We start from the raw sequence: 12,837 nt of genomic DNA, 5'->3' as shown, positions 1-12,837 counted from the left end.
TCCCACTGTAGCAAGGCTCAGAATTACCACCTCATGCTGCATGGATGCTGACGCAGGTCATACAGATCACCCTCATTCCAGCTGGATGCAGAGCAAGGAGAAAAACTGGATCCATGGGGGAACCTGAGAGCGGGCTATGTCACCCCGCACAGATATCAGGAATCTTTCTGAAACTCCCACAGCCTCCCTGGGCAGGATCTACAAGGGCATCTCTCGCGGTCAAGGCTACTAGTTCATGAGCAGACTGGCACTGCAGCAAAGGGTTTAGAATGACTATGGTCAGACACAGCCCGTCAGCTGAGACTGCATGGGGGAGACAGCCCAGTTTCTAGCTTCAGTGAACAACCAGCCCTCACACACAGTGACCCATTAGGTCCCACAGCCACACTCAGTATAAGTCCATACCTGGAGCTGGTTTTCGGCCGAAGCACAGTCGCAGAAGCCCGACCACGTCTGTTTTGTACCTACAGCATTTAGCACACACTCAACGCCAGTAAACAAGAAAGAAGGGACCGAGCGCTTGAACAAACTGCCCCCAGCGATGGGGACAGGTGAAAGCCATGCATGATGACCAGCTCAGCTCAAACCCTCCAGCCCGTTTCGCCCACACAGTGATTTCAGGGTGGATTCTGTTCCCACTGCGGTCAAGAGGAGTTTGGCCAGCTACTTCCATGGGAGGCAGCACTTCCAGTCACAGATTTCAGACACTCCAAGATCTGCACCAGGGCTATTGAGTCCCCCATTAGTTCTGAACCCCCTTCCCTCACTGCTTTCCTCCCGCGGGCCCCCATAATGGTAGGCAGGGTCCCCAACCCCAGGGCTCACCTCTCTTTCTGCTCCATGACCTTGTGCACATCAGCCAGCTCATCAGTCCAGGGCAGGAAGCCACACAACCACTTCACCATGCAGTAGCCCAGAGACTGCAGGTCACTCCGGCGAGATGGTCCTGATGGGAAAGTGAGAGAAACCCAGCAGCTCAGGAAACACAGTGAGAAAAGCAGAGTTTGGGAGTAATACCCAAAAAGGCCTGGTTCAAGGGCGTCCCACCCCGCAAAGGGACAGCACAGAACTGAGCTCTGGAAAGCATAAGGCTGAACAGCAGGAAACATTTCCTAGTGCAGTGGCCTAGTGATTAGAGTCAGGATTCCTGGGTTTTCATCCCAGCTCAGCCACCAATTCACTGCAACTTTGGGAGCGCCTCTTCACCTCTTTGTGCCTCAGCTCTTCTTCGAGTGATGGTCCCTATTGTATTCACTGAGGGTTACACATGTGCGGCACGCGCCCAGAGCCGCAGAATCTGAAGTAGCATCCGTTGGTCCACACATGCGCCGACTCACCTCAGGCTTCTGTCCTAGGTGATAAAGGGTGGGGCAGACCAGCCAACCATGTCTCCAGTTTCTTCTCACCGCTGTGTGGTCCAGGTCAGAACCCCCAATATCCTCATCTCTGACGAGCAGGTTGAGATGCACAAGCATCTCATGGAGATGGCCATGAGACCACAACTGGACACAGGCTGGGGAACCCCCTGCGCCCCACCCATACATTGGCCTGAATCAGCGAGAAATGCACTCTGCCAAGCTTTACAGACACCCGTTAAACCAGCACCCACTGTCCTGGATTTCCATTCCCCTCCATGGCTGGGTTACCACAACCTCGCATGGAATGGAAACATTCTCCCACCATGTCACGCTCCTGCCTGAGTCACTTGGCGACTGTGAAAGTAGCAGAGCAGCTGCATGGGAGGAGGGAGCAGCTGGCTGACCAGAGAGGAAGCCGTTACCAAAAGCTAATGGAAGAACAGTGAGGGGGAAGGATACAGGCAGAGGGCGCCCCAGGCAAGCAGGGATGGCAGGGGAGGAGAGCTGTCACAGTCTCGCCAACCCATCAGGGACTGCGGTCTCACCAGCTCCCCTGTGCCCATCCAGGCTGATGAACTCAATGGTGCCCTCATGAGGAGTCCTTCTGCCTTCGCGCTGAGCCACGTGCTTTCCTCCCGGGCAGTATCGGAATGCAGAGCAGTAACCCGCCAGGGTGACCTAGGAGAGAGAGAGAGAGAGAGACTGTGAAATGTCTTCCTGGGCGACCATGCAAGGGGAAGGAGGAGAGTGCTGCTGCTCTGGGAGAACCCGGGAGCCCCTCACCTCCCAACGTCCCCTCTCCAGTTTAAGAGATCCCACCCCTTCTCCCTGCACCACCCCTTAAGATGCAGAGACTGATGGGAGCCCAAATTCTTTCCCTGGGGGGTGAACACGTCGGGTACAGTGACCCTTGCAATGCTGCACACAGCGCCTGCTATGGGGCTGCACTGACACAGGGTGCAGCCAGGAATCAACCCTCCCCTCCATAAGAGAATGCTCTGGCTAGGGCATTGCCCCACTTCTCCTGCTACCTCTCTCTGCTCCTGCTGTTCTCATTTCCTACCTCTGCAAGGTCGTCTGGGTTCACATAGATGTTCTCTGCTGTGATGTCCCCGTGCACATATTCGTTTCCATGGATGTACTCCAGGGAGTCTAGCTAGGGGCAGAACAGGAGACGTCACACCCACGCACAGCCCTTCAGCATCCCCAGTTAGCTCTGAACAAGAGCATCTTCCCCAGGCTCGTGGCAGCTGGGAGACTAAGGAGCAGGCTAACTGCACAGCCTCTTCCACTCTCTGCTTTTCACATGCTGGGAGGTACCTGAGAAATTCAGGGGGGTCCCAATCACTCTGTCTCCCAATTTCCTTGGGGTAGAACATTAATAGACCCATAAGTTCATCACAAACCGCCCCAACCAGCCCCATGCTCAAGCACAATGTTATATTATTCAGAGACTGGAGCCCTGCTCAGTCTGCTGTACCTGATCTTTAAAGGTGCTTAGCAAAAGTTGCTCTCGCCCATTGACTTCAGTGGGATCTGTGGGTGCTCAGTGCTTCAGGAAGTTACTCTAGTAAGTTTGAGCCATTTCACTGCGCTCTTTTGTGCGTGTGTTTAGAAAGTAAGTTGTGAAGTTTCCTTAACATTTCCCTGGAGGCCATGCACAAGCAGCAGCTGCACGGGAATCACCCATGACACACTGGTCCCAGCCTTGGCCTGCACTGGAACTAACATCCTTGCAAAGGCCAGAGAGAATCCAGCTCTGAACAACCCCCAAAAGGATCGGCCTGCCACATACCACCCTGATGGCGATCTGGAAAACTGGTTTTTCTGTCAGAAGGTTCGTGCCATCGTTCAGGATTGACTGAAGGGTTCGTCCTAACTCAGGGAACACCAGAAACCTGTGAGAGAGGAGAGAAGAGCACGTTGAACTTGGTCAGCACCTGTCATGGGAGGGTCTCAAAGCTTATTTGAGTAGCTCAGCTACCAATCTTGACCTGAACTGTTTTCCCTTACTCGCTAGTTTAACAAAGACACAGCTTCCCTCATATTTGACAACAGAACCTGTTTGTGGAGAGGAGAGGGAGAGACACTGGCAGGTCAGCATTCCCTCTGAAGTATTATCGACTCATTACCACATTCCCTTCCACACAGAGCTCACAGGCCAAGACAGTCAAGATGACAGGCAAGGGAGAAGGGACAGCAGGAAGGAGGATTCCTGGGAGGAGGAGGTGAAAGAGAGAGAAGTCACTATGTGCACAGGGAGTGGGAGAGTGTTCCAAGCCTTAGCAGCAGCATGAAAGAAGATGCAAAGGCCAGAATGGAAGAAGGGGAGGCTAGGAGAGCGAATGGCAGGAAGCAGACAGCACTGGGGTAATCTGAGTAGCACTATGATGCAGGAAGCCAATGAAGGTCAGCGCAGAGAGAGGGGAAAAGGATTTTACCTGCTACAGTTTGGAGAGACTAACTGGGAGGAGAGACAAGGAGGCCCAGGAAGCCGGGGTTACAGTAATCAGATGAGAGAGGGCCAATGCACAGACAGTGGGTCAGTAGCTGGTGGGGTGAGGGGGTGGGGGACAGAAAAGGGTGGTATTGTGAGAGAGAAGAGAGAGGCTGCAGCAAGAGCCTGGCAGTGGGGAGCGAGGAGATAAAGAGGATAGTGGATTCCTGGGCAGGAGGAAACTCCCCAGCTGTCCCCATCTGGCAGCTTGCAGTCCTGCCTTACCTGTAGTTACTCTCATGGAGACCAAAGCCAACGCAATTTGGGATCCCCAGCAAGGGCACCGAGTGCATCCTCTTCCACTTATCCACTAGGAGGGAGACAACAGGACAGATGGGCACGGCTTTGCCATGCTGCTGGCTAAGGAACTCTGCAAACAGTGAGGGCACCCCCCCAGCGCTTTTCCTTCCTCCCACAGATACAGACCCTCTGCACTGGGCAATTGAGAGTTCAAGGCTCATCCTGTCACCTGAGCTACCCCCATAAAAGCCAGAGTAGCAGGCAATCAGACGTAATACTAAAAGCTCAGTGGCAGGCAGCAGGAGTTACAGGAAGGGTAGGATGAGGGGATCAGGGTGTGGGGATGCCAAATCCAGGCCAGGGAAGGGGGAGAGGTGTGGGATGCTACAGCCCTAGGTATTCTGAGAAGGGGAATGGCATGGAGACCTATGTCCCACATATAAGGGAGGTGGGAATCACAAAGGCGCAGGTTTGACCTGGATCCCTACTCCTCAGATGTCATGCCCTGACTGGAGTGCCCCAGGCTCAGCTAGCTGGACAGAGAGCAGCTCTGCACAGCCAGGGTTGATGGAACAGCTATGGGATGGGCTCCAGTCAACCCCAGAGGGGTCAGGGTGCAGAGTTAAACAGCTGTCAGTGAGACAGAGACAACTCTACAGCAGGGGAACTCCTCTGAGCGCAGCAAGGAAAAACACCGAGCTGGGAATGGGAAGGTGCTGCCCAACAGACACCCTGAGGTGTCCCGCTCCTGGGAGAGTCATTTCTAAACACACTGGTTAGCACTCAGCACTCTTTGAGGCACAGGTCAGACAATGATTTGAGTCACCTGAGTCTTGCCTTTGGAGTGTCTCCTAGCAGATGCACAGGGAACCCAACCATCCAGGAATGACACTTACCTGTGATTTTCTTTGCCGCTCGCTGCAGGAAGATCTGCTCGTTGTAGAGCCTGCCGTCTTTGGTGTCCTGAGGGTTGGGAGGAGAGAGAGACGAAGCTGCACTGTTTTACCTTCAGCGATGTGCTGCGTCAGTATCACCACCACGTCCATTTACTAGGGAGAGTGTGGGTGTAAGAATCCTGCCCTAGCCCTTCTCACCTATGGATCTCACAGTGCTGCACTGAGGGGGCTAAGGAGAGGGGGAGTCACCTAGGAGGTAAGTGGCAGAGCTAAGAACAGAACATGGTCTCCTGCCTCTCAGTCCAGTGCCCCATCTACTGAACCACACCACCTCCCACTATCTATACAGCACAGCTAACCCAAGCACGGGAAGGCCTCAGGACAGACAGCTCAGTGCTCTCTGCAGGTAACTAAGTGCCCCAGAGAATGAAGACAGCCCCCTAAACTGGTCGGAACTGTGCAATCCTGCAGCTCTTTCTGGGGTTGGAGCCTTCCAATGGAGGAGCTTACTGAAGTTTGGTTCTATGAGTTTCCTCAGGCCATTCAGGGCTGGTGGAAGGAGTCAGGTGACAGCCTTGAAGGTGAAACTAATTGTCCACAGCAGGGGCAAGGCCGTGTGAGATAACATGGGAATTCTAACAATAGCAGCTGCACTGAACCCTGAGAAAGGCCACCCCCCTGTAGTTCAACCTGCCAAGAAGTACCAGAAATATGGCAAGGAAGCTTGTTCTCATGCTACTTCCTGCCCCTGAGAAGCTGCAGACAAATGTCTGGGTGCTGTACTGAGCCACAAACCCTCTGGGATTCCCAGAACACCTTCTTACATACCAGCATGTATCTGTCCATGTGCATTTGGTATTGCTCTTTTGTCATTGCAGTTCCCTAATGGCCTGAATGTATTATCCAGAAACTACAGGATGCCACATGCTAGCTTAGGAGAGACATCACAGAGTGGGAGAGGTGACAATTTCAGATCCACTGGCCCAGTTTGATATCATTAGCCCCACCCACACGTGGTGAGTAGTGCTGTTAATCGGCAGCTGGTGCAGATTAACAAACTGCAGGATTCTTTCAGTACCTCCCCACCAAGAGTATTTTGGCTGGTGGAATGTGTACTGAACCTGTCCTGCTTTCTGAATCCTTAACACCCACAACTAAGACCTTGTGTCCATGAACAAAAACAGTGTCCTACCATATCCCAGAATCCTTTGCCACTGCAAAGGGAGGGATTTTGGGCTGTAGAAACAATGCAGTGTCAGGGCAGATGGGGTGGGTGGTGCTGGCATGGGACGGGACTGCTGAATGGGAGAGTTGGTACTGCTCTATAGTACTGTCAACACACAGAGATGAAGGTTTCCTGGCAATCTGTTAGTTCTATCTACACATTCTTTGTGGTGTTAAACATTTCTCATTAACCCTTCGTTGGAGAAGTCTCCCCAGTAATGTTTTCCTCTGCACCTTTTAACTCGTTCTTCCCTGGCACAGTTCCAGTGACACTATTCCAGTGACTAAGTGGGCACATTCTTCCTAAAACCCCTCTTTCCTAGGAGTCATCCCTGGGTTTTGCTAATAACAATTTCTAAATCCCATTAACCAGAAAAGCCCAGGCAGACACAGGACAGTGACCTGGATACCACTCTGGCTCATGCATTGTCAAGCACAGTCAGCGAAATTCCAATTGCAGACTATTTATGATTGGGAATGATGCCAGTTCTGGAAAGCCCGGCTGGACTGGCAGATGCCGGGGAGTTCTCACAGGGTAACGAATTTAGATCAATCAGCATTTGACTTTATAAACTCATTCTGGCATCAGAGAGGTGACAGCTACAGAAGAGCTCAGTGTTAGATCTACAGTCACTTTTCAGACTACAGAGTGTTCAGTACTTCTGGGGACAAAAAACAACACAAAACACACGCACGCCAAGAGTTTTAAATAACACCTTCTAGAGTTTTGTTGTTGTTAACCTTTACAAAACAGGCTTAAAGAAGATTTTATGACATATACTAAATTTATAAACAAAGGGGACAAACTCTACCCTCATTTACAACCAGGAAATCAACAGGACAGCAGAGGTGTAACAGAGGGTAAAATTTAGCTTTGTAATCTAAAGGGCAGCCACTTTGGGGTGGCTTTTTTAAATCTTTAGATCTGTTTTCCTTACAGCTTTGCTCACTCCTATTTATTAAGGGCCTCCTGATCCAGCTTCCATTGAAGTCTAAGTAAGACTCCCCAGGGAGTTGTACGGGGTCTTTAACCTATGCAGTTTATTTCCTCATTTCTCTGACTAACTTCACCTGCAACAACAAAGACAATTATGCTAGTTAACACTGTGAAATCTTATGGAGAATAAGACTAGAGGGAACCATTATGATCTGAGCTTCTGCATTCTACCACTCCTTTCACCATGATACCAGCAGTGCTGGTAGGTCAGACCAAAGGGCCCCATACATGGAACAGACCAGAACTCACAAGTTTGAGAGAGTATCTTTGCCTTTGAGGGCACGCTCCAGATGCTGACTGTGCTGTGGAAGGATGGAACAAATGAGGTTACAGGTGCACAGGACAGAAGTACTTGCAGTGCTAGCTGCTCAGAAATTGCGCAAGAGTGGCTTGAGTCTCAGTTATCCTCTGCCTCCCTCACCTTGGGACTGTGAAAATACCATCTGTGGAGGCCTCTTTGCAAGTGGCTGCATGACAATACCCACCTTGCTTCAGAGTTATAAGACCTTTGTCTCAACTCTCTCCAGACACTGCTAAAGCAACAAGCACTGGAGGACCTAGGCATGGCTGTAGTATCAAGGGACTCTGCTCTTTAAACCTGGTATGTAAATAAAATGATTCATCAATACCAGGAGAGAGATGCACCACAGTCTTCTGACAAAACACAAATATAGAAAACTGTGTAAGATCCCAAGCTAATGAGAGAGCTGCCAAAGGTGCATGTTATCCTCTCCTAGAGACAGGAGATGGATCAATGGCTTTCAACCCTTTAATGCTGTCCCTTTCCACAAAAGAAGAGTATGGGACATCTATGGCCTCCTCCAAGGCTCAGAACCTGTTCTTTCCACTTGTGTGTGAGGTGGGGTGGAACAGGGATGCTCTAAAATGGAGGGAAGAATTAATAGACTAACCCTCAGCTTCTAAATACTACCACTACCCAGACATATGCTGGGTAGAACGTTGGATGCATTTCCAGCATCCTTTGCACAGGGCATCTCTTTGGAAAACCTGCTGCAGACAGAGCAAAGGATTCTGGGGGTATGGGCCTACGAGGGCACTCCAGGTGCTTGCTGCACTGTACATGGCAATCAGGGAGTCTGCTGAACTGATAGAGTCAGAGGAGGCAGGATCAGGATGGGGAAGGGCAGCTAAATCCCTTATTTACCTAAGATACAAATTCACCGGTGACCGGCTCTGTCTTCAAACTGGGAAGTGTCAGCAAGAGGCCTCAATTATGATCTCTTTCAAGAAGCAGTTCAAGAACATCCCCTGAGGGATCCTCCCCAGTAGACTGAGCTTTCCGCATGCCACAAGAAGAGAGGAAGGGAGGGCTACTCTTCCTCTACTCCCCACCCCATATCCTCATCATCCTCCCTCAGACGGCATCCCAGCATGAGATTGCACAGCACCTTCATACATCAGCCCACACTCGCTCTGATTCAAAAGCTTCCCCAGTTTCCACTGCTTGCTGTTCTGGTCGGTCAGGATCTTGCCCTCTGGGAGAGGTGCCACGGAGGTGGACTTGAGCCGCCGGGGAGATCGGGGACTGACCTTTGCTTTGAAGAGGACACAAAAGCAGGGCTCTGATTAGATAACAGGGCACTACAGACAGAGTGAGTCCTGCTGCTCTCCAGCACACCGCAGCTCAGATTCCAACCAGAGACATTGTGATAATACCACCCCAGCCTGATAGAGCTCCCCATCTCTCGCTCCCAGACACTTCACCCTGCTCCTGCAGTGAGGCCCTGGGTTTCATGTATTCTCCCTCCAGCAGTGGACAATCAAACATCTCTTGTAACCCATCCACACCACTCTGTACCTCAGCCAGGAGGTAGGGAAGGGACATGATGGCAGGATGACACAAGGGCTGAACAAGCCACCTCTGTAGTGCTCCAGTGCTACCTTAAGTGTCATGATGTAACTGTCTGCCCCACCCCCACATGAGCACAGCAGTGGTGAGGAACACCCCAGCTCTCACCCTTGGATGCCACCTTGGTGCTTGGGGAAGCAGCTGGTGGGCTCCAAGCCTCCTCTTCAGTCGAAGTGGAAGCTAGCATTTTCTCAGAAGACATCCACTCCACTGTCTCTCTTGCTGGATTCGGCTCATCCTGCCTCAGCGCTGAACGATTAAAGAAACAAACCCTCACAATGCCATCCATGGTATTCCAATGATTGTCGATCATAACACTCCGCACTTACAGTGCCTTCCATTCACGGGGCTCAAAGCCCTTTTTGGTGAAACACCTCACACCCACACTCCTCCCACACCACAAAACAGGTCGGTGCTCTTAGCTCCATTTTACAGATGGAGAAACTGAGGCACAGATGAAGTCACATAGTGAGCCTGTGGCAGAGCTGGTTCAGAACCCAGGAGTCCTGGGACTCTACTCCTCAGGTCAAATTGCATTCACTCCCTTCCACTGCACTGCCATCAAAGACAACAATTTTGCATACCCTAAAGCAGGCAATAAGAGGATCTATTCAGACAGACATGTACTTGGTATGCCAATGCTCCACTACTTCTTGTAATCAGGAGGGTCTGGCTAATCCAGAATCTCTATCCAAAGAGGCTGCTGTTTAACCCAGTCTTACCTACCTTTCAGAGAGGACAAAGAGGCATCTGGAGTGAGTTGCATTGGCTCCTCATCTTCTTCTTTAGGCAGCTTATTCCCACAGACAGGGCAGAAATGAAATGCCGTCTCTACCTTCTGGCCACACTGCGGGCAAAAGTTGATCATTCTGAAAAACAAACCAAGGCAAAGCAGGGTGGAGAGGGACAGGTGTCAGAGCTGAAGTGAGAAGTCAACTTTTCAAAGGTTTTTTTGGTGTTTTGGTGGCTGCGTCTCTGGAGAAAGAGGTTTACTAAGAGGAGACGTCCATTCACCCACCATCAGAGGCTCTCAGCATGCATATTATTGTAAGAGCAAACGTGTAATTAACTGAGCTGCAAAGATCAGGAAAATGAGGCGCATAGAGATGAAATGATTTAAAGACCACACAGTGAATCAGTGGCAGAGAGATGACGGGAACCCAGGAGTCCTCATTCCAGCCACTAGATAATGCTGCAAGTGGAGTCTCCAAACTAGCGCTGGGACAGCAGAACTGGAAAGCATCTGCATTTATCAACATCACTATTATCAACCTCAACAGCAAGTGAGACAGTTTCTGCACCATCTGGGGAAGGAGTCCCAATGCAGCTGTGTTTGCTAGGTCCTAGCATGCACTCTGCCTCTCTGCCCCTCACCTATCCATCTGGGCAATGCTTAAATGGTCACTAAAGCTCCCAAAGGTAGCAGGTAACTTGCTAACTGAATCTTTCTTTTCCTACTGCAGGGAAATCCTTTAGTGGGTGTGAATGCTGGGGAATAGGAGGGCGCTGGGAACAGGCAGGACTCCCAGTATGGTATTTGTGGAGAAGTCACAGCAAGACCCTGGGTCCCATGATGAATTGCCAGGATTACAGCAGCACTGCTACAGAGCAGGGAGTAGCACCAGAGGATGGGGAAGAGGTTAGGTCCAGGCCAACACCCTCAAGAGACAATAGGGCTGCAAAACCAAGTCTTACACTGGGCCTTTCATCTGCCCGGCTGGGCCCATAGATAAACCCAAAGCAGTGTCATAAACACTGCAGGCCCCATTACCCAGCCAGCCCCCCTGGATTCCTGCCCAGCCCCAAAGCCCCCATCACCCAGAGGCACTCCTGCCCCAGAGACTCTGTCCAGCCCCACATTACCCGGTAGCCAGTGGTGAGCTGGAGCCAGTTCGCACCAGTTCGCGGGAACCGGTTGTTAAATTTAGAAGCCCTTTTAGAACCAGTTGGTTCTAAAAGGGCTTCTAAATTTAACAACCAGCCAAAAGTGGCGCCTTAGGCGCCGACTCCATGAGTGCTCCAGGGCTGGAGCACCCATGGGGAAAATTTGGTGGGTGCAGAGCTCCCCGCCGCGCGCCAGCCCCCAGCTCACCTCCGCTCCGCCTCCTCCACTAAACGCGCCACCCCGCTCTGCTTCTCTGCCCCCCATCTTCCCGTGAATCAGCTGTTTGCATGGGAAGCCAGGGGGCTGAGAGGCAAGCGGCGGCTTCGCACTCAGGCCCAGGGAGGCGAAGGTGAGCTGGGGGGCGCGAGGAGATCTGCCCGCGCCGGAGCAGGTTACCCGGGGGGCATGCAGGGGAACCGCTCCCTGCCCCAGCTCACCTCCGCTACCCTGGGCCTGAGCGCAAAGCCGCCGCCTGCTTCTCAGCCCTCCCTGGCTTCCCACACGAACAGCTGATTCGCAGGAAGCTGTGGGGGGGGAGAAGCAGAGCGGGGTGGCGCATTCAGGGGAGGAAGTGGAGGCGGAGCAGAGGCGAGCTGGGGCCGGGCGCAGGGAGCTGCCTGTGGGGGCTCTGCACCCACCAAATTTTCCCCGTGGGTGCTCCAGCCCAGTCACCTAAGGTGCCACTTTTGATGTGATCAGTGGGGGGAGCGGCTGCTTCACTACCCCGCCCCTAGGAACCAGAGGGACCTGCCGGATGCTTCCTGGGAGCTGCCCCAGGTAAGCACCGCCGGGACTCCCCACCTCGCCCCCCGGCAGGTGCCTCTGGCTCTTAGGGGCAGGGTGGGCACCCACTACGGTGGCCCACAAGACCCTCTTGCCTGGTTCTGGGGGCAGTCAGGGGATAGAGGTGGATGGGGCATGAGTCCCGGGGGGTGGTGTCAAGGAACACGGGGGGTTGGATGGGGCAGGAGTCCCGGGGGGACAGGGGTGGGCAACGACCCCCTCGTGGGGTGAGACGGGAACCAAGTTGTTAAGATTTTGGCAGCTCATCACTGCCTGTAGCCCCCACCCGACATCTGTCTAGCTCTGCATCTCCTGTCACCCAGAGCCACCCGCTGCCCGGTCCCTATAACCGAACCGCCCTCTGGTGGCCCTGCCCAGCACTCCCACCACCCTGGGCTCCTACCTAGCTCTGTAGCCCCACACCCTGACCTACCAGGACCCTGGACAGCTCCCATCACCCTGGGGTGCCCCCTGTCCCACATCACCATCAGACACCTACCCATCCCATCCCGCCCCCAAGCACCTGCCCATTCCCCTTGGTGCCCCCAAGCACCAGCCCATTCCCCTTGGTGCCCCCATCCCGCCCCCAAGCACCTGCCAAGCCGCCCCATTCCCCAGGGTTCCCCCCGTCCAGCCATAGGCACCTGCCCGGCCCCGCGGCCTAGGAGCGGGTCTGGGGCCCTACCCGTGCGCTCCCCGCTTCCGGGCCGGGCAGCTCGCCTCTCCCCGGCGCCAGGGACTGGGCCGGCCCGGCCTGGGCACACCGCGGTGGGCCGCTGCAGCCGGGCCGGGCCTGGCCGCGGGGATCGCTCGGCGCCCCGCGCCCGCCGGCCCGGTGCCCACCAGCAGCGGCAACCTCCTGCCGCCTCGGCCGCGTCTCCCCATGGCCGCCGCTGCCCCGCCCCCTCCCCGGGGAGCACCCGCTCCCACCCGCCGCCTCCGCCGGCCCCTCTGACCTCAGCGGCGTCCCGGGCTCAGCTCCAGCGCGGGCGGGGCTTGCACGGGCAGCCTGGATGCGGGGCCTCACGCCTTTGCCCTGCAAGCCGGAGCTTTGCGCCTGGGGCTGGCGGTAGGCGAGGCGCTCAGC

The 12,837-nt window shown here is 53.8% G+C and overlaps 1 protein-coding gene across 4 annotated transcripts in view; it reads right to left on the bottom strand.

The window, feature by feature from the left end:
- The window catches only part of VRK3 (VRK serine/threonine kinase 3), a 24,565-nt gene extending 11,728 nt beyond the window's left edge, over positions 1 to 12,837 (bottom strand). Inside the window, exons 1-12 of one of the 4 annotated variants that reach the window (XM_037909992.1) lie at positions 12,707 to 12,837; positions 9,809 to 9,951; positions 9,191 to 9,331; positions 8,622 to 8,768; positions 7,462 to 7,514; positions 4,992 to 5,058; positions 4,081 to 4,165; positions 3,154 to 3,256; positions 2,422 to 2,514; positions 1,904 to 2,036; positions 826 to 946; positions 406 to 464 (exon numbers count right to left, since the gene is read on the bottom strand). In XM_037909992.1, the coding sequence (XP_037765920.1) occupies positions 406 to 464; positions 826 to 946; positions 1,904 to 2,036; positions 2,422 to 2,514; positions 3,154 to 3,256; positions 4,081 to 4,165; positions 4,992 to 5,058; positions 7,462 to 7,514; positions 8,622 to 8,768; positions 9,191 to 9,331; positions 9,809 to 9,950 (1,144 nt within the window). In that variant the 5' untranslated portion in view covers position 9,951; positions 12,707 to 12,837. The other 3 variants (XM_037909991.2, XM_037909990.2, XM_037909993.2) reach the window with 3 other exon arrangements.

Source organism: Chelonia mydas, chromosome 10 (assembly GCF_015237465.2).
Source record: "Chelonia mydas isolate rCheMyd1 chromosome 10, rCheMyd1.pri.v2, whole genome shotgun sequence".
NCBI classification, from domain to species: domain Eukaryota; kingdom Metazoa; phylum Chordata; order Testudines; family Cheloniidae; genus Chelonia; species Chelonia mydas.
The sequence above is the reverse complement of the archived record's forward strand: the minus strand, read 5'-3'. Positions and strand labels throughout refer to the sequence as shown.